The 27995-nt window shown below is 35.4% G+C and overlaps 2 protein-coding genes across 2 annotated transcripts in view; one reads left to right on the forward strand and one right to left on the reverse strand.

Moving 5' to 3' along the window:
- Positions 1 to 27995, forward strand: part of LOC117330112 (zonadhesin-like) — a 99141-nt gene that overhangs the window by 59421 nt on the left and 11725 nt on the right. The window contains exons 34-36 of the mRNA XM_033888330.1: positions 25080 to 25187; positions 26552 to 26653; positions 26950 to 27057. Coding sequence (XP_033744221.1) covers positions 25080 to 25187; positions 26552 to 26653; positions 26950 to 27057 — 318 coding nt within the window. The remainder of the gene's footprint in view (positions 1 to 25079; positions 25188 to 26551; positions 26654 to 26949; positions 27058 to 27995) is intronic.
- Positions 17072 to 18142, reverse strand: LOC117329342. Its single transcript, XM_033887259.1, has one exon. It carries the CDS (start codon positions 18104 to 18106, stop codon positions 17093 to 17095), a length of 1014 nt encoding a protein of 337 aa, XP_033743150.1. The 5' UTR covers positions 18107 to 18142; the 3' UTR covers positions 17072 to 17092.

The raw sequence follows: 27995 nt of genomic DNA on the forward strand, positions 1-27995 counted from the left end.
TATTTCATGGGTTTAATATTTTCTTAGATTTTGGTGGTTAAATTCAGAGAGTGGTGTACATGTATGTTGATGTATAAGAGTATTGGACACGTTTGCGGGTAATAAACGAACTAGCACTCGGCGTGGTCGAGCCCTTGCAATTTATTTCGGAGTTGTGTTATTTCTTGATATGAGATTATACGTAGGTTCTTGACCGATACAGAGTCATTGGAGAAATACCCAGCCCGTACGGAGCTTCGAATAGCGACCTTTTGCTCTCAAGTCAAACATCCTGCCACTAGCCTAAAGGGAAGTTTCCGCTAGTCTGAGCTAGTAAGGTGACCTCATACTGTCTACTTTTACACTAAGTAAAGTTGGTGGCACAGTGGTAACCTACTTGCCTTTCACACAGGCGACTGAGGTTCGATTCCCCGTTCGGACATGAACAGTGATTGGGTCACCCGTCCCACCAACAGGCGCTTGCATAGAAAATGCGATTTTCAAAAAAAAAAAAAAAAAAAAATTGATATGACAGTGGTATGTGTAATCTGTTAAGCTCAAGGTTGGTAACTCCGCCACGAGCGAAACGGCACCCCATCTCACTTCAATCGACTAAAAACACATTTATTCAAACTGACACGGTGCATACTATATACTACTGTCATCAGGAAACATTCATCTTTAACCTACCGTGTCACTCAATACGAATTGTTACATCCAAAACACAATAACCAAGTGGGAAATGCAGTTTACAGAAAACGAGATGTAGAGACTGTATTTTACTCCAACATCCATCAGCCTACTAGATTTTCTACAAGTATTTGTCGATAGTTCGTCTATCTGGTGGGCTGCCATGGCTACATTTATGACAGTAAATATTCCTACAACTGGCAAATATAAACACACGATTAGAATTTAAATATAAAAGTAAACAGTAGTAAATTATGCAAATGCAAATTATGGTAAAGCTTTAGAATGATAGCAATAATTTCATCGGTATATATATCTCGCTAATTCATATTGTCAGTGCAGGTCCGGAGGGCATGGATTATCACTTCATAACTCTATACACCCATCCCATAATATGACTTGCTTTTGTTAAAGATCTCGTCATTATTTTGTAAAGAATACATAGATATCTATCAAACGTAAGCCATGTTTCAATTTATTAACCGTAAACAATGTTACAATATGTGCGACATTGTAAATATTATGTAAACAGTGTTTGTGTATATAAGCTCGTTTTACCAGATTTTTTTAGTTATTTTCCATTATCTTACTGATGTGGTGTTAAGCCATACAATGTGTATATATACATATACATGTACATTTGGGTATATGTACATGCCTTTATTCAAGTAAATGTAAATTGACAAAGAAGGAAGTGAAGGTACATGTGATATGAGCAGGGTTGTCTTCTCTTAATGTAATAGAATTATTTTGTCGGTACCATACATATATTACAGAAGATAATACAATTACGATAATAGACACAACATACTAGTAACAAGCTATCCTTCAATGCCACCACACACAAACAGAGCACTTTATACGATGATATATTATCATATACACAAAATACTAATGTAAGAGTTGTCCCGTCTGACTTTATGCAAATTTAGTTATACCTCCAGAAATTGCACATGCTAAGTATAGAGTATAAATATGAGTTGTAGTCTATATACCAAAGACAGGTCCGGAGGGCTTGGATTACCAATGATTCATTAACTCTATACACCCATCCCATGATATGACCTGTTTTGCTACATTATATTAAAAATTAATGCTTCCTATTTGATAAAATATTATAGGTTATAAAGTCTCGTTCTTGTATTTTTTTTATCTTAAAAAATATTTCTGTTGATAAAATGTAAACGAGAATATTTCAAAACATATACTGTACAACTTTATCGTAACATATTACTTACATCGTAATAATCTATGCATTTATTTTGTATATTTTTATTATCTTTTCTCATATAAGCGGTTAATATAATGACCGTCTATTTAGGCCTTTAGGTATAATATTCGAAAAAAACTGTTTGTCTAGTTTTGTGTTATCATGAGTAGTGAAGTGTCTGTGTTTATGCGTCCTTATCAATGCAATCATTTCGTTTGCTTGTGATTCAGATGTATAAAAAAAATGACAATTATTAAAATCATCCTTGAACAAAATTTTCATTATGAGAACAATTGTTTCGTTTCATATATTTATTGTGTGTTTTATCAGCAAGTTGAACAGATCCTCACACTGTCTACTAACCAAGTATGTTATTGTGGTTATAGCAGAGGTTAAGTGACAGATTTTATTTTGGGGTAATTTTAGACATGTTGTGCTACACTAGGGAAGTGAAATGGCACAATAAAAAATGTATTTAAACAGGCTGGCACAGGTTTTACCTCGCCATACAAAGCTGTTTATCTATTTTAGGCCAGTAGGGGGATATTGCTGCTGGCTGAAAAATTTTAATGAGCTAGGTGGTCACGTGGTCCGACGCGTCATCTGGTTCACATCACCAGTATCACTAGGCTAGAATCTGCCTTGTTATATGCATTCATATTATTTTGTAAACATTGAAAGCAATGACAGTGAATGTCCTGATTTTATCATCTTACATGTTTAGATTTTCTTTCCACACCTCATGTCTGTAAATGTATAATCAAAATAGTAGACCAGCGGACAATATCATAACCTTGGTAATTTACTAATATCACATGTCATCTGTTTATTTATTTTTTTTATTTTAAAAACTCAAACAATGGCATATACACTATAGGTCTACTCAGAGATGTAAATATCACATATGTGACATATACATCTCTGGTCTACTATACAGTGAGGTGACAAAATGGTCTCACTTGTGAAGTCTTTTTACGGTGATTAATTTTCCTAGCCTTGTTAACCATTTTATTTTTGGCATAATTTGATAAGATTTTGTACACTTTTAAGAACATGATTTACCCTTTCCTGACGTAATATTAACATAAAAATATCCATTTCTTAATTTTGCAAGATAAAGATTTGATAAAACTGCAGTAGTTTGAAATACAGTTGTCTCATCCTGATGTAATTTAATAAGATAGTACGTAATCACAGAACTGATTTTTTTTATCTGAGACGATACATGGGTTTTTTGTTCATTGAACTTTGAGGATTTCCTTTGTACATATTAAATCAAGAATTTTTAAATATTGGTTGAAATTAAAGCGTCCAGATAATTTTTTACTCAAAGCATGTTATGATGACATGTTGCAAACTAAAGATCCTTGGATTCTTTATTTAAATCAGTAACTTTGAACCGTCAGTCTTCGGTAAATGTTTGAAGAAATCAGTTACTGTTCTGATCAATTTTACAGTAATGTATTCAAACAACGTCCTTTTTTGACAATTTCCTTAAAGAATGTTTTATGAAGGTTATGAAGGAAATGCATTTAATGTGGTGAAAATGCTACGCAGACATTCGTATTGATTTGATTAAAACATATCATTTTAAATACTATAGTATGTTTAAACGTATTCAGTTACTCAAAGTAGAAAATATAAAAGAACTTAACAATTTAGGAAAATATTTATCACTAGCAAATAAACTAAAGGAAAGATTTTTTATAAGATTTTAATTAGAATATATTCATTTTTAATGATTATTTCTCTGTTTCCCTGTAACAAATCTGACAAATTAGCTTATTGAATTATAAATCATGTAAGAGTGGATGCCTTTGTCCATTAATGTTATATACTATTTTATCCAATGAGTTGTAAAACTTATGGAATAAAGTTGAATTTAAGTTGTTTAATGAATAACGGGATCATCACTGGAGTACATGTAACCAATTATCTGTTGTAACCCAATATATTAATGTAAAGTATTCCCACATCACAAAACCTTTGGTAGATAGTGTGTAAATAGTGATTTAATGCGACACACATTTAGGTGTTTATAACGTTAGTTATACTATCATCTCGGCAGCAGTGAACCTGTGACGTAGGAGGCTGACCGACCTCGTTATTAGAATGAAATTTTGCATATAGGTCAGTTGTCCAGATGGGCCCGTATCTCAGCGTGTATATACACAACCCCAGGAGTGTGAGGGTAATTTGACTGGCTTTTCAGAAACTAACCTTTAGACAACTTTAACCTTTTTGTGTCTAAAACCCTTTAAAAATGAATCGGTAATATCCCCATTACATACTCATTTTTAGCATTTTATAAAGCTGTTATCTCAATCGCTTTTTAACATAAAGGTAGTGTCGCCATTTGAAACTGAATACACGATAATGAATTGGTGATAATTACAAATTATTTGGTGATTTAACCTAATCGCTAAAGTGATATTACTAATTCATCATGATTGTATTAGGCCTACCTAGTTGGAATAGGTTATATTATAGGCATATCACAAAATCAGTAAGAGTTGTCTCGCTTGATTTTATGCAAATCTAGCTATACTCAAGAAAAATTACACATGTAACATGTTAGAGTATATATAGGAGATGCAGCCATATACAGATGACAGGTCCGGAGGGCTTGGATTATCAATGATCAATGAACTCTATACACCCATCCCATGATATGACCTGTTTTGCTATATTAAATAAAAACATCATGTTATATCTTTTAAACAATAAGTCTTTAAACAACATAATTAATTACAAAATTAAAGATAGCACATCGCAGTCAGTAACACAATGGTTATTAAGTGTCGGTCTATTTACTTTTATGTAATAGAAACGAGAACATATAAAAACACACATTTTACACCTGGGTCGTGTAATATTTCTTACATGATAATAATCCATGCACTTATTTAGTTTGATTTTATTATGTTGTATTTACAAGAAATTATAAAAACATAATGATAGTCTGTTTAAAACGATTCAATTGCAGTTTAATCATGTGTAATGGTAGCGGAGTGTTGGTGTTCATGCAACTTTGCATCAGTGTAAAGGCTAAGTATTGATATCTGTTAACAATTACTTTCTTTGTGATTGGAGAGTTGGGACATCTGCAATTCAGTTATAGGTGATATGTTAGAATTTTCAGTCCCCTACCGGTGGAATCGGGGGGGGGGGGGGGTGCTATAAGGTTTCCTCCCGCCGTCCGTCCATCTGTCTGTCTATCAGTCCGTCCACTTCCACTCCGATTTCCTCACTTTTCTCAGCCATACTTCAATGTATGTTGGTAAATGTTGGTATGTAACTTCAGTATGGATCAAGTTCGAGTTTCAGGGTTTTGGGGTCAAGGTCCTGGTCACTGTTACTATTTGTTGCGGGTGGCGGTAGGGGACAGGCATTGCTTTAGCCAATCTAATTAAAATCTAGATTGGTCATTCTCACTACGTTGCATGCGGTTGAATGCAATGAATTAGAATGAAATTGTTTTCTCCTATTATGGAGAGGGCCGCTGGGTGGCGTACCCGTGTCGGGTTGCGGAAAGTGCCGAAAGTTCCCGAGTAAGAAATCAGGTGTGCAGGTAGAGCACGTGCATTGTTCATTCAGCGAGACCACGTTGAAGGCTAAACACCTGTGCTAGTGTTACGCATTTTTTTTTACGAGTATGTATTTTGAATTCTTGCAGTGTATTGTCAGGAACAAAGGGAGAAGGAGGAATTTTATTTCATGGGTTTAATATTTTCTTAGATTTTGGTGGTTAAATTCAGAGAGTGGTGTACATGTATGTTGATGTATAAGAGTATTGGACACGTTTGCGGGTAATAAACGAACTAGCACTCGGCGTGGTCGAGCCCTTGCAATTTATTTCGGAGTTGTGTTATTTCTTGATATGAGATTATACGTAGGTTCTTGACCGATACAGAGTCATTGGAGAAATACCCAGCCCGTACGGAGCTTCGAATAGCGACCTTTTGCTCTCAAGTCAAACATCCTGCCACTAGCCTAAAGGGAAGTTTCCGCTAGTCTGAGCTAGTAAGGTGACCTCATACTGTCTACTTTTACACTAAGTAAAGTTGGTGGCACAGTGGTAACCTACTTGCCTTTCACACAGGCGACTGAGGTTCGATTCCCCGTTCGGACATGAACAGTGATTGGGTCACCCGTCCCACCAACAGGCGCTTGCATAGAAAATGCGATTTTCAAAAAAAAAAAAAAAAAAATTGATATGACAGTGGTATGTGTAATCTGTTAAGCTCAAGGTTGGTAACTCCGCCACGAGCGAAACGGCACCCCATCTCACTTCAATCGACTAAAAACACATTTATTCAAACTGACACGGTGCATACTATATACTACTGTCATCAGGAAACATTCATCTTTAACCTACCGTGTCACTCAATACGAATTGTTACATCCAAAACACAATAACCGTGAAAACATCGCCGAAATCCTCGCTCAGAACGCCATTTTTCAAACGGCTCCCTCAGCCTGTCCAGATTACACATACCGCTGTCAAATAAAAACAAATTGAAAATCACATTTTCTATGCAAGCGCCTGTGGTCCCACCATGTTGGTTTTTCTCCCACTGTAAGATAAGACCCCTCTCACTAATATCAAAAAAATATTCGCACCAAAATTATTATGGTCGCTCACGTTTTGTTTAATTTATAAAAATGATATTTTTGACGTAAATCAAATCATATTCATAAAGATGGTGACATGTATTTCTATTTATAAAACAAATAAAACAAATGAAATTACAATTTATATGTGTTTTATTTCAATAGTGAATTCGTTTCTTCATATTTGGTAACTATATATTTCCAATAACAGGCACACTTTAGTCAGGGACATATTCCCTACTGTATTATACATACATTACGATACCATGTACATTTTTGTTATTTATAAATATCCTATAAGAAACGTAAAACATCACGATATGTATGGGGCGCCGTTTTACTATTTATTCTTATTTGGTGATATCACCTATTCGAATAGGTGATATCACCTATTCAATCAGTGATATCACCTATTCGAATAGGTGATATCACCAATTCATTTTTCAAATACGTGATATCACCTATTGGATAACCTATTCGAATCGAATAGGTGATATCACTTATGAAACGAATAGGTGATATCACTCATTCGTATAGGTGATATCACCTATTCGAATAGGTGATATCACCTATTCGAATAGGTGATATCACTTTAAAAAGTTCTAAGTGATATCACCTATTCGAATAGGTGATATCACTCATTCGAATAGATGATATCACCTATTCGAATAGGTGATATCACCAAATGGGAATAAATAGTAAAACGGCGCCCCATAGATACGAACCTTTGAAGTCTTATATTATAGGACTATGTCAAGCCCCTGTCTGTTGTAGCAGTCTTACATGATTCGCGTGTATAGCCGCATAACAAAACATTTTGAGACGGCCCCTGTCTCTGTCGGTGTCCGCTAACTGTCGGCTATATTAGAAATGTCTAGAGGGTGGAGAGAGATAAAGAGAGTCGCGTCGTGTGTCTATGTTACGATAACTGAATTTAGACGGAATACAACTGTTATAGAAAAATTAACACTAGAGCTACTCCTATAACATAAGATGCCACTGGTCGGCTCTTTTTCTATCGGATATCGTGTATTATTTTGCCCCCGCCTGTCAGAAGTATCTCGCCGTGTAAAACCTCTAACATTGTTGGAGTAACACTAGAGCATGCTCTACCTGATTTTTGAGCATTGTGATTCAATAGCGTTAATACCAATGTGATAACTGCTATTTAAGTTAGATATGGCTTACTTTGAATCAAATGTAAACATCCGATCAACATGGATAAACAGTCTATTTTTCAGATATTAAGGTAGCATTGTTAGCTGTGATATTGACCAAAGTAGCCTCCCTTTGTAGCCGAATAGAATATGCAAATGTATTTAAAGTTTTATTATTGGACTAAGTAAGATATATGAGTATATATATAGGGGTGTAGACATTACCAGGTATGTAGGTCCGGAGGGATTGGATTATTATACCGCAATGGTTCATGATCAACTCTACACTCCAATCCCAACATATGACCTATGCTTTTGCTATCCATTCAATTAGCCTAGTTCGGTCCAAAATCAACCACAAGAAAATAGGTATATAAAAGGGGTATCATGTACGTAGTAGGTATGTAATGATAAAGTAAAAACTAATCATCAAAGTAATATTTTATCGTCCAATTAGTTAGATATTTTGAGGATAATTGATCGTACATATACCAGAAAGAAAGCATCAGACAAAAGTTGTAAAAGAAGAAATGAATACAAGTTAATTCATGTTCATATAAAATTCTAATGAATAACAGTATTTTTCATTCATCAGACATATGTTTTCGAATTCACATAGGGAGATCGTGCGCATTAAAGATGGCTAGACTTAGTTTTGTACATATTTCAAACTACTCATTTTGATGAAATTTTTGGAATTTTAAAATTATCGATAACAAAAAGTTGTATCTATGTTCTGTCTGACTTCATGCAAATTTAGTTATACCTCCAGAAATTGCACATGCTAAGTATAAATATGAGTTGCAGTCTATATACCAAAGACAGGTCCGGAGGGCTTGGATTACCAATGATTCATTAACTCTATACACCCATCCCATGATATGACCTGTTTTGCTACATTATATTAAAAATTAATGCTTCCTATTTGATAAAATATGTAGGTTATAAAGTCTCGTTCTTGTATTTTTTTTATCTTAAAAAATATTTCTTTGATAAAATGTAAACGAGAATATTTCAAAACATATACTGTACAACTTTATCGTAACATATTACTTACATCGTAATAATCTATGCATTTATTTTGTATATTTTTATTATCTTTTCTCATATAAGCGGTTAATATAATGACCGTCTATATAGGCCTTTAGGTCTAATATTCGAAAAAAAACTGTTTGTCTAGTTTTGTGTTATCATGATAAGTGATCGAAGTGTCTGTGTTTATGCATCCTTATCAATGCAATCATTTCGTTTGCTTGTGATTCAGATGTATAAAAAAAAAATTACAATTATTAAAATCCTCCTTGAACAAAATTTTCATTATGAGAAAAATTGTTTCGTTTCATATATTTATTGTGTGTTTTATCAGCAAGTTGAACAGATCCTCACACTGTCTACTAAACAAGTATGTTATTGTGGTTATAGCAGTGGTTAAGTGACAGATTTTATTTGGGGGTAATTTTAGACATGTTGTGCTACATTAGGGAAGTGAAATGGCACAATAAAAAATGTATTCAAACATTAGACTTCAATATGAATCGGTAATAGAATCTATCACCATTACAGACTCATTTTCAGCATTTTATAAAGCTGTTATCTCAATCACTTTTTAACATAAAGGTAGTGTCGCCATTTGAAACTGAATACACGATAATGAATTGGTGATAAATACAAATTATTTGGTGATTTAACCTAATCGCTAAAGTGATATTACTAATTTATCATGATTGTATTAGGCCTACCTAGTTGGAATAGGTTATATTATAGGCATATCACAAAATCAGTAAGAGTTGTCTCGCTTGATTTTATGCAAATCTAGCTATACTCAAGAAAAATTACACATGTAACATGTTATCAAAGACCATTCAATCAACAAATGACAAACACATTGTTTTTGGTATAATTTGGCCACAGCTTTATCTAGAGGGTTGAGGATACCGACCCTGAACTAGGGTATATGGCAAGCCTCCAATGAAATGTTCAAAAATTGAGAAAAATCAACAGACCCTGGGAACAGACATCTGAAGATTATAATAATGAGCATACAAACCCTGGGAACAGACATCTGAAGCTCGAGTGCGAACTGCACAAATAATTCAAGAAAGTGCGAACTGCACAAATAATTGAAGATAGCTTGCTAAATGCAATCAAATATAGGTTCATTGCGAAATGCAATTTAAAATTAATTTAACCGATCAACAATGCAATCGATGATGATCAATATCAATTTAACAGTCCAATTTAAATCATTCATCGATATAGCTACAAACTTGATCCATTGAAGCTGTAATTATGGTAAATGTAGCAACATCCGCCATACGCACAAAACTGTAGTGTCCAAATGAAGAATTCACACTTTCTCCATCTCCATGGAAAGCCGTGACGATATGTATTGCCCTGTAATATAAAATCCCAGAGCAGCAAAAGGAACAAAACAATTCATTATGTAAAAAGGGGTGGGAGGGATGGGTATTTCAGCCGGATCATATGTGGATGTCACAGATTTTACCACTTAGAAATTGTCGCCAAAATCCCGTCCCTGTATTCAAACGGAAGTAACTCGATGTGAAGGGAAGATAACTCAAAACTACATTTATTCCTTCAGTTATACTGAAAGGGAGATAACTCGAATTTACTAAAAGTATTGAATGTCTTCAGATAACTTGATTGACAGGTTATGCTGTAAATCTGAATTATCAAAGACCATTCAATCAACAAATGACAAACACATTGTTTTTGGTATAATTTGGCCACAGCTTTATCTAGAGGGTTGAGGATACCGACCCTGAACTAGGGTATATGGCAAGCCTCCAATGAAATGTTCAAAAATTGAGAAAAATCAACAGACCCTGGGAACAGACATCTGAAGATTATAATAATGAGCATACAAACCCTGGGAACAGACATCTGAAGCTCGAGTGCGAACTGCACAAATAATTCAAGAAAGTGCGAACTGCACAAATACATTGAAGATAGCTTGCTAAATGCAATCAAATATAGGTTCATTGCGAAATGCAATTTAAAATTAATTTAACCGATCAACAATGCAATCGATGATGATCAATATCAATTTAACAGTCCAATTTAAATCATTCATCGATATAGCTACAAACTTGATCCATTGAAGCTGTAATTATGGTAAATGTAGCAACATCCGCCAATAGACAGTCATAGCCTGACCACCGCCACAAAGTAGAGGGAATGAAGCTACACAAACCAAGACAAAGCTGCAGCCAAATAAATCAACTTATGGATTGAGTGTAGGAAAAATAGCTGTTGTGGATTTCATAAAAGTTTCCAGACCCCCCTGAAGTGTGTTGAGAAATATATCTGTACCTATTGCAGTGTTCCAGCTAGGTCGGGTTAGCAGGGCGCGGCACCCTGCCCCTAATTCAATGTTAGAAATGCGCCCCGCCCCTTTTCATGTAGTACTGCCCTTTTTCTAAGTGTCATTGGTGCTCATTTTGCCTCGTACACTCTAGATCCGATTTGCTGAAGCCATGCAATATACAGTCAGTCAGTCAGTCACTAATTGGCCACCTGTAACACCAGTCCCCTTACCTGTAGACCTTTATCCACGGTACTGATGGACGCTGCCCGAGGCAGAGATCGGTCAGCTGGGGATTGAGCTGGTGTTTTATAGATTCATTTAACCGTGACGAGTCGATAGGATCGGTTGGTAATCCAATTAAATCATAATCACGAAAGCTTTTTGAAGATGGACAAAGTAATTATAATGGATGGAAATGTTGTTTTACTTATGTAAACAACTTTTGACAAGACCAAAAAGAGCCGCACATTTGTCGTAAAGTTATCCCATGAGCATGTGTGCAATTGGCGATCGATCTATATATCTTTGAAATTTTCTTCACATGACAACACGAAATCCTTCTGGTTTTAACCAAGCAACTTTTAAGTAAATGATCATGAGATTACTTTCCAGTGATTTTCCAGTGATCAAAATTAGCTTTCGGTTGATTTTATTTGATGAAGTTTGGCGGGACGCCGGAAATGGTTCATTGTAAATGCAGATGTTGCAAATTCCTTGTTGGATTGACGGATTTCTATACAAAATCAGACCTGCCAACCTTTCAAATTCAAAAATAGTAATTTGGCCCATTTTTGAGCAAAAAAAAGAGTAATTCTTAACAATTCTTGCCAAATCTATTGCATCAAAAAGAGTAATTTGCTACTATTTCGAGAGAAAAAAGAGTAACGACCACCACAAAATAGTAAAGATTACTATAAAATAGTAGTAGTTGGCAGGTCTGCAAAATGTTTATTTTTCATCAATAAATAAAGGACACATAAAAATATCTGCTCATGTGAATAATGGTTGCAAAAGTTTAGTTTATATTGTGTTACTTTCGTATCTGAAATGCCGACTCCGCATTAACTGCGGGTCATGTGATAGCCAAGTGATAACATTTCTACAACACGCGGGGACCGTTTGTTTACGAGAGCAACGGAACAAATGTTTGATCAGAAACTTGCGAATCATGATCGGCCCTAATTCGTTTACCATTTCTTATAATTAATTCAAGAAAATGTTAACTTGCTATAATTTCCTGATTTTAGTTTACCGTTATTTCTAAAGCGTCTAAAGTGAAAGTAGAAATTTACCGCCGCTTACAAGATACATCGCAGTTATTTGGACGACGTTTATTCAGATATTAAATAATATAATTTCTTTTACTTAATCATTTTTTTCTCGTATATGCTTGATCACCTTTTCTCTTTTGCTCTATAATATCTTCACTTACAATTAGTCGTCTTACAATCACAACGGACAGACTAACTTCTGGTTGAAAATATCGCTCTGTTGACTATAATCTGATAGTAACTTTTTGATTGGACGTAATTATCGTATATGGATTCTCTCAATACACCCTTAAATTGAAATAATGCTAATATCATTTTATTTTTGAATTACTCTAGGTCATAACTTTTACCATCAACATTTAAAACAATATTTGAAGAAAGAAGACATTTTTACACACAAACGAAATAATAAAAAAAAATCAACAGATTTCCATTTGTCTCTTATGAATCAGGTCATATGTAATGCATGGATGTACTTAAATTGTCCTGTAAAATAAGGTAGAAGATAGATAGGCCCGGAAAAAATGTCGCGCACAAAAATGCCCTTTTTTTGGCAGCGCCCTGCCCTTTTCAAATCCTAGCTGGAACACTGTATTGGTGTCAGATGAACCCTATCTTGAGCAAATTTTTCTGGACAACTCAATGATATGTCAGGATACCGAATGTAACCCCCACCAAGTGACAGAATGTATGTAGCCATGCAACTATTTAACCTAACCAGACCCTCCTTCATTGCTTTCTGATTGCCGCTGTGATGCCATGTAAGACGGGGAAGTAATTGTGACCACACTATCAATGCATTAGGGAAGGTTCTGTGAAAATAGGACACACAATCTTTGAGTTTTTTGCGCAATTCTTTCAAAGGGACGATTCCCAAATCATTAGCACCACAATGAATTACCAAGATATTGGGGTCATCCTCAAATTTTCTAATGTGGTTGAAGGTTGCTGATAATCTTGTAGCGGATAAGCCACTCCGACCCTGCCACCAAATAAATGCCCCTAGGTCATCTAGTCCCAAATGGATACCATCAGGTCTACCTCTGGCGTGGATGAAACCACGCTTAACTATGGACGAGCCCAAGATCCATATTCTGATGTTACCTATAAGAAACTTATATGCTGTTAGCAACATGAACAAGCATAATTGAGATCATACTTAATGTGTAATTATCCTAATACAATACTGATGTCCTTATATAGCCCTTATAAGCATCGCTAACCCATCTACCCATGCGTTTAATGTCCTCATCAGACAACCCGTTGACAGAGGCCATAGTTGCCGCCCCAATACGAAAGGAATGAGATTTGTATCCAGTACTATCGATCCCTAGAATGCTTATTGACTTCTTCAAGACTGATGTAAACTGGTATCGAGTGAGTGGTGAACCCCCAAAATGACAAAAAAGTGGCCCCCCACACTTGGGACGAACTGCAAAATATTGTTCAAGCAATCTCACAGCACATACGTTTCCTTCATTCGCACTCACTTGAATATGAACACCCTTACCATACTGATCAGTCTTGGAAAGAGGGAGAAAAATATCAACAGTAGTTTTGTTTATGATTATTGTATTCTCGTATGTCACACCTCGATTAGAAGACTGGGCATCGGTTGTGAATTCCCCAACCCTCAAAAAGGCATGAAAAGCTAGTGAGAATGCTGCTTTAAAAAGAATAGCTTCGTAGCCAGATCGACAAACTTTGCCTACAACCCCTATCAACTTCTGAAGTAGCTCAACAGTTATAGGAAGACGTGAATCTCTGACTGGCTTAAGACGCCTCATACCTTCCAGCATTTTACGAACAACAAACTTGTCAGTTACATCTAATAGGTCATGAATCTTGCTGTAAAAACTTAAACCAGATATGTAGCTCTTTGCAGTAGACAATAGGCCGACAATAATGCAATGAATTGAACTACAGTGGAACTTCGTTAACTCGAACTCGGATAACTCGAATACCCCGCTTAACTCGAAGTACCTCGCCGGTCCCGGCCGAATTCTCTCTTTATCTTAGTAAAATAAAATCGGATAATTCGAATTCGGATAACTCGAAAAACTCGGATAATACGAAGTAAAAATTTGGTCCCAACAATAAAAATCCTACTTGAAATGTTCGAATAACTCTAAGTATAATTTTCGTCGATCGGTGGCAAACGCCGACATTTTTTAAGAGCTAAATTCCGTTTGTAATACTGAACATATCGGCACTACTAACCTACATGCTATTATAAGTGTTTCATAAATTCATAAAAGAAATTGTCGGTTGAATCTTATAACAACAAGTCTTGGTGATAAAAAGTACTGCTTTACTTACATCAGGTAATTTCCCAAGGCGGTCGCCGATATCAGTACACACGATAGTCAACAACTCATCTACCCGTTCGCTCAAGCGGAACTAATCTCTGACACACCGGTAGATCTACCCGGCTGATGTTTTTACAGGTGTAGAAATGACACAGTCACGGCGCCTATTAAATCTTTAAACTGCTGAAACAATAGCGTAATTACTGCCGAGGTGTTCAGAGTACAACTGTAACGGTCAGTGCTGTCTATTAAATCGGATAAAACGCCAGCTCAGTTACAGTAACATTTTATACGCACATGCGCAGCCCAACTTCCGGTGCTAATACACATGGAAATGGCGTGGTTATCAATAAAAAGTAAGTAGGCCGATCAAACAGTATTTTATATATGTCCAATAAAAGGTTATGGTTCTGTTACGTTTTGTATGCAATCTGTGTTAAACTTAAACGGTTATTTGTTTTGACATTAAGAACTTGTTATTTTGTCGAATTCCGTTTTATCGTTTACCTTTTGCAAACATGACTTGCACATCAGATCGTTATTGAAGTGACTAAGTGAAAGAAACTTTATCGTGACTGTATATCGGCAAAACTACACCAAATTACAAGTGACATAACGAAACATTACATATATATTTACATGTATTGACCAGTCTTCATGCTAAACTGATGAGCGACAGAGCGAAGTTATAATGATTATATAATGTTGACAAATATTGACCAAACTTTTCACCAAAAACGATAACTCGCTTAATTCGAACACTCGGATAACTCGAAGTTTTTTCGTGGTCCCGTCGACTTCGAGTTAACGAAGTTCCACTGTACATGGGATAGCGGAAAAGGGGAAATATCTGGTAACTTGTATGTAACCCGGAACTCATTAAATCGCTTTAAAGCAATGTTATAAGCTTTTGCTGTGTTTTCCCATACTGATGAGCGAATGAGCTTATCTACTTCACAGCTGATATCAAATGTAGAAATCTGGGAGGAACAGGCTCTGGTTGGGCTTTTGCTTCTGGCTCCAAGACTCGAAATTTCCCCCACTGAAATTGAGATATGGCGTCCGCTATAAAATTGTCTACCCCAGCTATGTGTTGTGCTTTAAACTGAATATTGTATTGCATTGACACCAAAATAAGTTCTCTTAAAAGACACATAACTCTGTCTGATTTTGAAGTCTTCTTATTCAGGATAGTAGCCAAAGCACTGTTGTCAACTCGGAAAAGGACTTTCTTATCTCGAAGGTCATTGCCCCATGTATGGATAGCTAGCAGAATTGGAACTAGCTCTAGGAAAGTTATATCGCGCAGTATCTCGGTTTTCTGCCAGGAGCAGGGCCCTTTGAAAAAAGACCAGCTCTTATGGTAAAATGCCCCACAACCCAAGTCAGAGCTTCCTGCACTGTCCGTAAATAGCTCCAACGATTGATCAGATAGCCAATCAGGATCTGGGAAGGTGTTGACTCCATTAAAATCCTCCATGAAAGTCAACCAAACCCTCGCATCATCCTTCATCCCTTTTGTAACCCGAATAAAATGATGAGGGAGCTTAGCACCAGACATTGCATTATAAAAACGCCTGTTAAAAGCTCTAGATGAAGGTATAGACCTTCCACAAAAAAACAATAAGCCCACTATTGACTGTAAATCTTTCAATGTTATTTTTGTTTTGTTTACGAGTGTGTTTAAATTTGTGTTTAAAGCCAAAATTTTTTCCATGGGGATTCTAATTTTCCTCTCAATTGTATCTATTTCTAAACCTAAGAATACTAGCACAGTTATGGGACCCTCAGTTTTCTCCTCTGCTACAGGCACTCCTAGCTCAGCACATATAGAATCAAAGGTTTTCATTAAGATCTCACAATCCCCTGTGTTCGCCTTGCCCCCAAATATGAAGTCGTCTAGATAATGATTAACTGAATCAAGACCAGACCTATGTTTGATCGCCCACTCCAAAAAAGAAGCAAACTTTTCAAATAAAGAACAAGATATTGAACACCCCATGGGGAGACATTTATATATAAAATATTGGTTTTGAAACTGAAAACCTAACCTATCAAAATCTGCTGGGTTAACAGGCAGCAGACGGAAAGCTGATTGTATATCTTTCTTCGCTATTAAGCAACCTATACCTAGTGCTGATATTTTATCAACCACCTGATCAAATGAAGTGTAACTAACAGTACTTTTAGCAGGGTCAATGTAGTCATTGATACTTTCCCCAGCTGGATGTGATAAATGTGTTATGAGTCGCATGCCACCCGTTTTCTTTGGTACTAATCCTATGGGTGAAATGTGCAAGGTTGATATAGGTTTGCAAGGATAAGGACCAGCAATTCTTCCTAATTCTATTTCTTTTGCTATTTTATTACCCAATTCATGACTATAAGAAGATGCTGATGACAAATTTCTTGCCTCGGAGGTAACTCTAGGGCCAGTATATTGAAGCCTAAAGCCCTTTTGAAAACCTGATAATAATACGTGCGCAGCTTCTTTGCTTGGGTAGTCTTTAAGAAGTACTGAAAGGTTGTGAATGTTAATTGGGGACTTTCCCAGAGCCCACAGGTTTTGCTGTGTTTCCTGGACGCTTACCACCGGTGGGGGCTGTGTTTGGTTGATGACTTGACTGTTGGGCACGAAAACGATACTGGTTATTATTTCGCTGAAAGCATTTTGAAGAGGAATGATTCCCATTACAGCGCAGGCATTTATGCTTATACTGACACTGGTGGCGAGAACACTGACCCTTGTAATTGTAATCATAACACTTTAGTGTACTTTGACTAGAAGTTGTGGCATTATTCATCAACGACACTGCTGGAGAGGACGACTGCATGTATATAAACCAAAGTTCAGGATCAATCAATCCCCACGAAGCTAATGGTAACCTAGATTTACGCAGGCGGTACTGCTCGTCGTACTGCTTCCAACCCATGTTGGACGATCGAGAAGCACCTAATCGAACCGACTGCATATACTTCAGCATACTCTGCATCTGTTCAGGGTGTGCATCAATGTATATGCTCATGTATATGATAAACGCGTCTGTCCAAGAGTTTATGTCATTTATCTTGATTTTTACTGTTTTGGGCTGAATAACCAACTCGCCCTCAACAATCGCAACTTTATGAGAAGCCTCAGGCTGGTTCACATTTTTGGGAAGAAGAATACTTAGGTCAATATATTCCCCATTTAAAATTTTCTGTTTATTTGCGTTAGAGACATGCAGGCCCAAATTATCACAGACCCCTGTTATAGGTTGGGGTTGAATGTTAAACTGTGTACCTATCATGGGTTGGGGATGCATGCTAAACTGCGTACCTGTCCCAACAGGTGTTCTCTCCCTGTTTCCAGCACTGGCATCCAAGGTTGGAATAATGTTAGGCCCCGGCTGAATTGTTGGCATGATTGTGTCGTCATTTGAAGCTGGCATCTGGTCTGTGCCTCTGCTTGACCTGGTACTCAACTTCTGTCTCTTAGCTTGGGCAGCAGTACCCCCTTTGCTCTTCGCTTTAGGCATGATCTCAAAATGTAAAACAATGCAATACATTCACACACTGTCATATGTGCATCCAATATACTACCATATAAAGATATATGATCTCGAGTTACCTATAGCTATATACAGATATAGTACAGCTTTAGGAAAATATTATTGTAATGCTTAAAAAAAACATTTTAATAAACATTTTTAACACCCGACATAGAACAGGACTGAAAGTATCCCTTATAATAATAACCTATACATTTTACTAACACAAATTGGCTATAAAAAACCGCCTATATAAAATGCACGTATATGAGAATGACACGTGTAGTCTCATTATATTACTATATTTTGATGACGACGTTGTGCATCACAGAGACGTTGAAACTAATTTATAATGAAATATGAAACAGTATTTATAGCTTGAAGCCGGGCTCTCGACACTGTCACACCTGCGCGCGATTAAATAATCAGCACATATTATGTAACAATAGTCGGCCCCGGGTATTACAAAAGTAAACAAGATAATGAAGATTCAAATGCTAATGACCCGTCAACGTGATGTGATTACCAATACCCGACGGACAAAAGCTTACGACATCCACATACAAGATCCATGGCATTAAAAGCAATACAATCGTATTAAATATTCGATATATAACCTGATCGAAACGGATGTATGCCCTTAAGCTTTCAACCACATCATGTGGCATGGCCGAACGATTGAAATTTACAAACATGGTGCAAATGCAAATTATTACATAAATGCTCAAAATTAAACGTCATTACACACACACAAAGAATTATAGAATATTTCTACATGGTTTACATCAATTATTTCAGCCGGATCATATGTGGATGTCACAGATTTTACCACTTATAAATTGTCGCCAAAATCCCGTCCCTGTATTCAAACGGAAGTAACTCGATGTGAAGGGAAGATAACTCAAAACTACATTTATTCCTTCAGTTATACTGAAAGGGAGATAACTCGAATTTACTAAAAGTATTGAATGTCTTCAGATAACTTGATTGACAGGTTATGCTGTAAATCTGAATTAGAGTATATATAGGAGATGTAGTCATATACTGTTGGCAGGTCCGGAGGGCTTGGATTATCAGTGATTAATGAACTCTATACACCCATCCCATGATATGACCTGTTTTTTGCTATATTAAATAAAAACATAATTAATTACGAAATTAAAGAAAGTACATCGCAGTCAGTAACACAATGGTAATTAAGTGTCGGTCTATTTACTTTTATGTAATAGAAACGAGAACATATAAAAACACACATTTTACACCTGGGTCGTATAATATTTCTTACATGATAATAATCCATGCACTTATTTAGTTTGATTTTATTATGTTTTATTTACAAGAAATTATAAAAACATAATGATAGTCTGTTAAAAACGATTCAATGGTAGCGGAGTGTTGGTGTTCATGCAACTTTGCATCAGTGTAAAGGCTAAGTATTGATATCTGTTAACAATTACTTTCTTTGTGATTGGAGATTTGGGATATCTGCGATTCAGTTATAGGTGATATGTTAGAATTTTCAGTCCCCTACCGGTGAAATCGGGGTTGGGGTGCTATAGGTTTCCTCCCCGCCGTCCGTCCATCTGTCTGTCAGTCCGTCCACTTCCACTCAGATTTCCTCACTTTTCTCAGCCATATTTCAATGTATGTTGGTAAATGTTGGTATGTAACTTCAGTATGGGTCAAGTTCGAGTTTCAGGGTTTTGGGGTCAAGGTCATGGTCACTGTTACTATTTGTTGCGGGTGGCGGTAGGGGACAGGCATTGCTTTACCAATCTAATTAAAATCTAGATTGGTCATTCTCACTACGTTGCATAACGTAGTGAGAATGACCATCTAGATTTTAATTAGATTGTGCTTTAGCATGCAATATACACAGCGTGCTTGTTTTTCGAAGTTTAAAATTGTTCATATTGTTGATTATGTGAACAAAATGGGGCTAAAATTGAGGGGTATCTTTTGTGTACTTCTGGATTTGTTAGAGGAAGGGATAGGTGACAGTAGACATCACTAATTCAATGTCTATGTGCTTTTAAAAGATTCTTTACCGAAAGACATATAACACATTTTAAGATTTTTTTAACGTAAATTATACTTAACACTATTATATGGGTGTCGTTTTACTTTTCATTCTATTCCAGTTGTATTATTTAAACGATTTGGTGATATCACCAATTCATTATATCTATTAATTATAGTGATATCAACATCATTTCAAAATTAATTGATGATGTCGCCATAATAGAATAATTTTCAGCAATTAATTAAACTTTTCGTTGACTCAGTTACTTTTTAACATTACGTGATTGGTACTGATATCACTAAATGGCTAACTGATTTCACCTAACCGTTATAGTGATAACCAAATCATAATGGTGATGTTCAAACGATAACGCAACATCGCCATAGTGAATTGCTGATATTCTTATGTAAAAGGAGTAATGAAAAATACAATTTCTTTCGCTTGAATGCAATGAATTAGAATGAAATTGTTTTCTCCTATTATGGAGAGGGCCGCTGGGTGGCGTATCTGTGTCGGGTTGCGGAAAGTGCCGAAAGTTCCCGAGTAAGAAATCAGGTGTGCAGGTAGCGCACGTGCATTGTTCATTCAGCGAGACCACGTTGAAGGCTGAACACCTGTGCTAGTGTTACGTATTTTTTTTTACGAGTATGTATTTTGAATTCTTGCAGTGTATTGTCAGGAACAAGGGGAGAAGGAGGAATTTTATTTCATGGGTTTAATATTTTCTTAGATTTTGGTGGTTAAATTCAGAGAGTGGTGTACATGTATGTTGATGTATAAGAGTATTGGACACGTTTGTGGGTAATAAACGAACTAGCACTCGGCGTGGTCGAGCCCTTGCAATTTATTTCGGAGTTGTGTTATTTCTTGATATGAGATTATACGTAGGTTTTTGGACCGATACAGAGTCATTGGAGAAATATCCTGCCCGTGCCGAGCTTCGAATAGCGACCTTTTGCTCTCAAGTCAAACATCCTGCCACTTGCCTAAAGGGAAGTTTCCGCTAGTCTGAGCTAGTAAGGTGACCTCATACTGTCTACTTTTACACTAAGTAAAGTTGGTGGCACAGTGGTTACCTACTTGCCTTTCACACAGGCGACTGAGGTTCGATTCCCCGTTCGGACATGAACAGCGATTGGGTCACCTGTCCCACTGTCGCTCACGTTTTGTTTAATTTATAAAAATGATATTTTTGACGTAAATCAAATCATATTCATAAAGATGGTGACATGTATTTCTATTTATAAAACAAATGAAATAACAATTTATATGTGTTCTTCATATTTGGTAACTAGACATATACATATGTATTTCCAATCACAGGCACACTTTAGTCAGGGACATATTCCCTACTGTATTATACATACAGTACGATACCATGTACATTTTTGTTATTTATAAATATCCGATAAGAAACGTAAAAAATCACGATGTGAACCTTTGAAGTCTTATATTATAGGACTATGTCAAGCCCCTGACTATCGAATATTATTTTGCCGACCGCCTGTCAAAAGTATCTCGCCGTGTAAAACCTCTAACAGTGTTGGAGTAACACTAGAGCATGCTCTACCTGATTTTTGAGCATTGTGATTCAATAGCGTTAATACCAATGTGATAACTGCTATTTAAGTTAGATATGGCTTACTTTGAATCCAATGTAAACATCCGATCAACATGGATAAACAGTCTATTTTTCAGATATTAAGGTAGCATTGTTAGCTGTGATATTGACCAAAGTAGCCTCCCTTTGTAGCCGAATAGAATATGCAAATGTATTTAAAGTTTTATTATTGGACGAAGTAAGATATATGTGTATATATATAGGGGTGTAGACATTACCAGGTATGTAGGTCCGGAGGGATTGGATTATTATGCCGCAATGGTTCATGATCAACTCTATACTCCAATCCCAACATATGACCTATGCTTTTGCTATCCTTTCAATTAGCCTAGTTCGGTCCAAAATCAACCACAAGAAACTAGGTATATAAAAGGAGTATCATGTACGTAGTAGGTATGTAATGACAAAGAAAAAACTAATCATCAAAATAATATTTTATTGTCCAATTAGTTAGATATTTGAAGGATAATTGATCGTACATATACCAAAAAGAAAGCATCAGACAAGAGTTGAAAAAGAAGAAATGAATACAAGTTAATTCATGTTCATATAAAATTCTAATGAATAACAGTATTTTTCATTCATCAGACATATGTTTTCGAATTCACATAGGGAGATCGTGCGCATTAAAGATGGTTAGACTTAGTTTTGTACATATTTCAAACTACTCATTTTGATGAAATTTTTGGAATTTTAAAATTATCGATAACAAAAAGTTGTATCTATGTTCTGTGTCAAAATAAGGGCACAACTGGGAAGCTTTTCGCTAAAATGCAAAAACAATTAATAGTAGTAAGACTCACTAAATTCATTACTAAAACAACAATTGTCCATATTGTGCAAAGTCAATTCATTAAAAACTGCTAATATTCTAGATATCCGATTGTGAACGTATACTATGCTGATATCCTGGATGCCAAACTGGCGACATAATCTATGGCGCGGGAAGGATGTCATAATTAAATATTTTTGGCAAAAACAAAATATTGCCTAGGCAAAATCGAATATTGCTTAGGCAAAAACATTTCTGCCTAGGCAGAAATAGAATTTTGCTTAGGCAGAAAATCGATTTCTGCCTAGGCAAAAATAATGACATCCTTCCCGTGCCATAATAATCTCTTCATATTCAATATATGCAATTTCCAAACAAACAGTGAAAATTTCATGCTCATTTACATTTTTTCTACGATTACGTTTTTGCATTAGGGTGATACCGTAACAAATCATGTATAGCATTTTATAAAGCGTGTCATGGGCTCAATTTCTGTTCAAACATTAGGTGCATGATACCAATAAATAAACTAAATAAGTGACAGCACGAATTAGTGATATCCTCAAATGATTATTTCACCTAATTGTTGTAGAGACGACAGATTTATAATGATAATGTCGCTAAAATAATAACGTGACACCATCACAGTGAATATAAGTTGATATACCTCTTTTTTTTTTTTTTTGCAATTGTTGTAAAATACATATCATTCCAATGAATATGTGTTTTCACTTCATAAAGTGATATCAAAATTCATTATGATGATATACCACAGTACATGATCGCAGGTGGTTGCTGAATAAAGAGATTGAAAGCTATGGAATGGACAAGATGAGCATTGATAATGCATATAAGATAAAGCTACTAACAACAATGTTATTATAGTCAACATTATTGTTGAATTTATCAAAATGATATTTTTGTCGTAAGTTCAAAAGTTAGTAACATGTCCCTATAAAGCAAATGACATACAAATGTGTTGTTGTTGCAATAATGAATTGCTTACCAACCACGGACACACAATACGTACATATGGGTATATTGGGTATATATAGAGAGGGGTCACGCCGCGTGTCTGTGTTAATTATATCATAAATAATCGATAATTATGGACTTACATTCTACATCTCAATGACTATTTCTAAATAACTATTTAAAAAGACAATTATTTTTCGAATAAGATACCATAGTAAACAATACTTGTTCGGTTTAGATGGTGCTGCGAGTAGCCTCCCTTTGTAGTCGGACAGATTATGCAAATGTATTGAAAGTCTTATTATTGGACGCGGTAACATATGTCTGTATATATAATCGGGTGTACACACTAGTAGGTATGGTAGGTCCGGAGGGCTTGGATTATTCTACCACAATGGTTATGACCAACTCTATACTCCATTTCCAACATATGACCTACTTTTTGTTAACTGTTTGTGATCGATTCAAGTAATTTGACCCCAAAAAACCAGTATAGAATAATACTATGTATATCATCATATATACAGTAGGAATGCAATGACCAAAAACAAAATATAATCACCAACGCGATTTTTCATTGTTATATCAATTTATATGTTTTTAAAGGATAATTGATTAAACAAGTTGAAAAAAGAACGAAAAAGAAAATACTGATTACTATAGGTATTTACATGTAGTAGCGTGTTGTAAGCTTCCGATTTTGTGTAATGGCTGAACGTGTTTTAAGTTATTTTAAATAAATGCCATTACATATACATGTATAATGAATGACTGTATCTTTATTGTCCAAGATAAATTTATAGCATATATGTTTTTGATTTCACATGAGGAGATCGTGCGCATTGAAGCTGTCAAGTCTTAACAAGTACTCTTACAGACCTGCTTTCGACCATTTTGTATACATCATAACTACATGATTTAACTACTCATTTGGTTGACTACATGGGATTATGTAATTATTAATAACAATACTCTTCATCTAATGATCTCTGTCAAAAAAAGCTTTTCGCGAAAATGGACAAACTAGGACTACTGTATTTCAATTTCAACATATTTTTATTGACTGTTGTTAATATCAATATAGGATTGGACATCAGGCAGAGCCTATATAAGTCCTCTCCTTACATAAAACAGGTAAACAAACTTGAACATATTTACATACAACCAATATGGATTATACATTAAGAAGCGAGGTATCTTCTTAGATTATTCTGATTTTTGAATGATTAGAAGAAAGTAACTTCTTAAAAGATGATTGAATTGTTGTGAGATGTACAGATATACCTATTTGGTCAAATTGAGCTTATTCCCCAACAGCTACAGGCCGACTACTGTATTTCAAGGCATATCAATAAAACTTACTAAATTGATGACTAAATTATCAATGGTGAGTGTCTTCTATATTCATTTGTTGATACCTGCTAATACTCTAAATGCCTCATTGCAAAAGCTAAATTGCAAAACAAAAGGTGTGAACATTTTCGTCCTCATTGGCATTTTTCTACGATTAAAAGAATAGAACTTGAAGCCACACAATGAATAGTATGGGTAAAGATGAGATTCCAGTAAAGTAGGAATGAAATGAATTCTGTTTTTACAGGACTAGGTGTTTGTGGAGGGAAACACTGTGCCCGGAACGCCGAGTGTACCAGTTATCACTGTGTGTGTCCCCAGGGTTACGTAGGTAACGGATACATCTACTGTGAAAGTAAGTTTATCATATAGCATTAGGAATATCATTGTTGTTTGTAAACCTCTTCTCAAATGTCACATAGACGTTCCCAGCTACATTGAATGATAACGTTTTCATGTGTAAAGTACTGTGTGTATTAATGAATAAATGATAAAAAATGTAGATGAAAATCGGTGAACGATAAAATGGAAGTGATGGTATGTAAGTGATGAATTTTTGATACCATATAGATGATGAACTATATGCGACAATGTGTAAATGGTGAACTGGATAGTATCGTGTGTAAATGATGGACAGAATTTAATTGTGAATTATGTTACTGTGTGGGGTAGTGTGTAAATGAGGATGTATCTGATAATGCGTGCTTGTGATGTGTCAAGATGAATTGTATGCGATAATGTGTGTATGTTATAATGTGATATTTACATTTACACAGCAGCCCCACTATATAACTTTACCAAGCTCACCTGGAAGTTATGAGTCCATAACTTCCAAATCTTTATTATGACGTCATTATTATAGTGACGTCATAATTGTCACGTCGGCGATAACGAAATATGGCTGTTGAAAAGGCTGTTCCGTCTTTGACGATAATAATTTGTTCATTCATGTAACCCTGGTAAATACTAGCCGCAATATACCGCTCGGCTAGGGAGATCTTCTCTTTAGCTCTATCGATTGAGCTTAAGACTAGTAAGCCAGAGGTCCCGGGTTCGATCCCTAGCGGAGGCCGTGATTCATTATCAGAGTAAAATTCCTGGATATATTCTTTCAAATTCGTTGTCAAATGTAAATATAAGCATTGAACTGCTTTCATTTGGAAGTTATGGGTCCATAACTTCAAAATGAAAGCAGTTCAATCCTGAATTAATGATGAATTGTACGCAATAATGTGTATATGTGATAACGTGTAACTGATGATGGCTTGAATATGATAAAAAATGTAAATGATGAACTATGGATGATAATGAGTAAAGTGATGGTATGTAAGTGATGCAGCTGTGTCGGTTAAATACATTTAATTTTATGTATTTCATTTTAGTAGTGTTTACAGTCTCTCATAACTCTTTTAAAGTGGCTTTCGTAATGAAATTGTAAGTGATTATACATTTATAGCAATGCTACGAAAGGCGAGAATTTAATAAAACATCTGTTGGACTGTTGAAAGTGCATTTGGAAGAGCGTCATATATATACTGGCCATATCTATGTCTTGAAACAGAAGATTTTATCTACAATGTTTTATTAGATAAAACATGTTTCCCAATTTTAGCAATATTTTTAAAAATTAAAAAAAAGCTTCATGATTATATTATACCTTCTTTCAGTAAATACTAAAACAATTTATATGCATTATAATATAACTATGTATGTTCGTAGAGTTATGCAACGGGAGGAAATGCGCAAAATATGCAGAATGTACAGATTCAGGATGCCAATGTCAACCTGGTTACCATGGTAACCCGTATATAAATTGTGAAGGTATTCATACAGAAATCGTTATAATCCATTTTCCAAGTCCATTTAAATACTCGTTTTTCAAGTGTACTATTGGCTTATGATACCTTATGAAATGTGGCAATGGTTGTATGTATGTTATCTTTGCAAAGAATATCGGTTTAAATTGACTACATTTCAAGATTAAGAGGGTTTAACATCTACATCTTGTAACGATAACGCACAATTTGGAAAAAAAACTGTAAATTTCCTTACTCTATAGCTCAAAGCTGAAGGACAGACCGATTACAAAAATATGTTATTATTATTTCTTGTTTCAGAGATAAGTCTATGTGGTGGTAAAGCTTGCGCAGAAAACGCCCAGTGTTCAAACTACGTTTGCCAATGTAAGCCAGGTTACCTAGGAGACGGCATCGTGAAGTGTCAAGGTGAGATAATGATATCATATTATCATATACGTAAAAGCTTATTTATTTATCTATTTATTTATTTTTCCGTTTAGTCCGTCTTAGGTACAGATTTATGAGAATATGAATCGTAGTCAGAGAGTGTATATATACACGCAATATATTTCCCCACATTGTTTGATGCATACATTATTGAGCTTTTGTTAGAAGGGACGTTCAGTTAATGTAAACAGCCGCATTTTTCACCTTTTTCGACCTCCTTGGTGGACGGACCAAAGTGTGTGGATTTTTATTTCTCATTTAGTTTAAACATATTTTATTGTATCAAATATATACAATAGGATTGGGCACAAGTTTTCCAACTTATATCAAGCCCTTTCCATACAATATTATATAACACATACAAAATATACAAGATGACATTAACAATAAAATAATTATTTAGTATGGAAGTGTGGATAAGGGAAGGGTAAGGATGGGGTGTAAGAAGGTGCAAGTATGTGAAAAGAATGTGACAATCTCCTTCATTTTAATTCTTTTATGAAATAATTTAGACATTTCCACTAGTAATTGAAACATCTTTTTTTTTTTTTTAATTTTTTTTAAGACTGCGTGAATGATTTTTCTCGACCCAGATGGCACAAGTACACAATCCACTACTCGTAACTTTCGGCTTATCAATGTTCATCATATCCCCTGCCACGGTTTTCTTTCGCTTTGGTCTTTCCTTTCCTTCTGATATTTCCGTTTCCCAAGTGCCATATGAGTCGAGAAAGATAAAAGACGCAGACTTTGATAGAGTTAAAGGGGTTAAACAATTTACATATATATATATGATTTTTTTCTTTTTCCTTTTCTCAAAAACACAATATATCAAATATATTAAGTACTGAAGAGAGATATGTTGAAAAAAAAAAAAAAATGGGGAGACTTGCACGAATGGAGTGATAGAGAGAGGT

Source organism: Pecten maximus, chromosome 6 (genome assembly GCF_902652985.1).
Source record: "Pecten maximus chromosome 6, xPecMax1.1, whole genome shotgun sequence".
NCBI lineage: Eukaryota > Metazoa > Mollusca > Bivalvia > Pectinida > Pectinidae > Pecten > Pecten maximus.

Bases quoted from the DNA above. Each gene is read 5' to 3' on its own strand.
- LOC117329342 (XM_033887259.1), bottom strand. From the start codon at position 18,106: ATGTATTGCATTGTTTTACATTTTGAGATCATGCCTAAAGCGAAGAGC.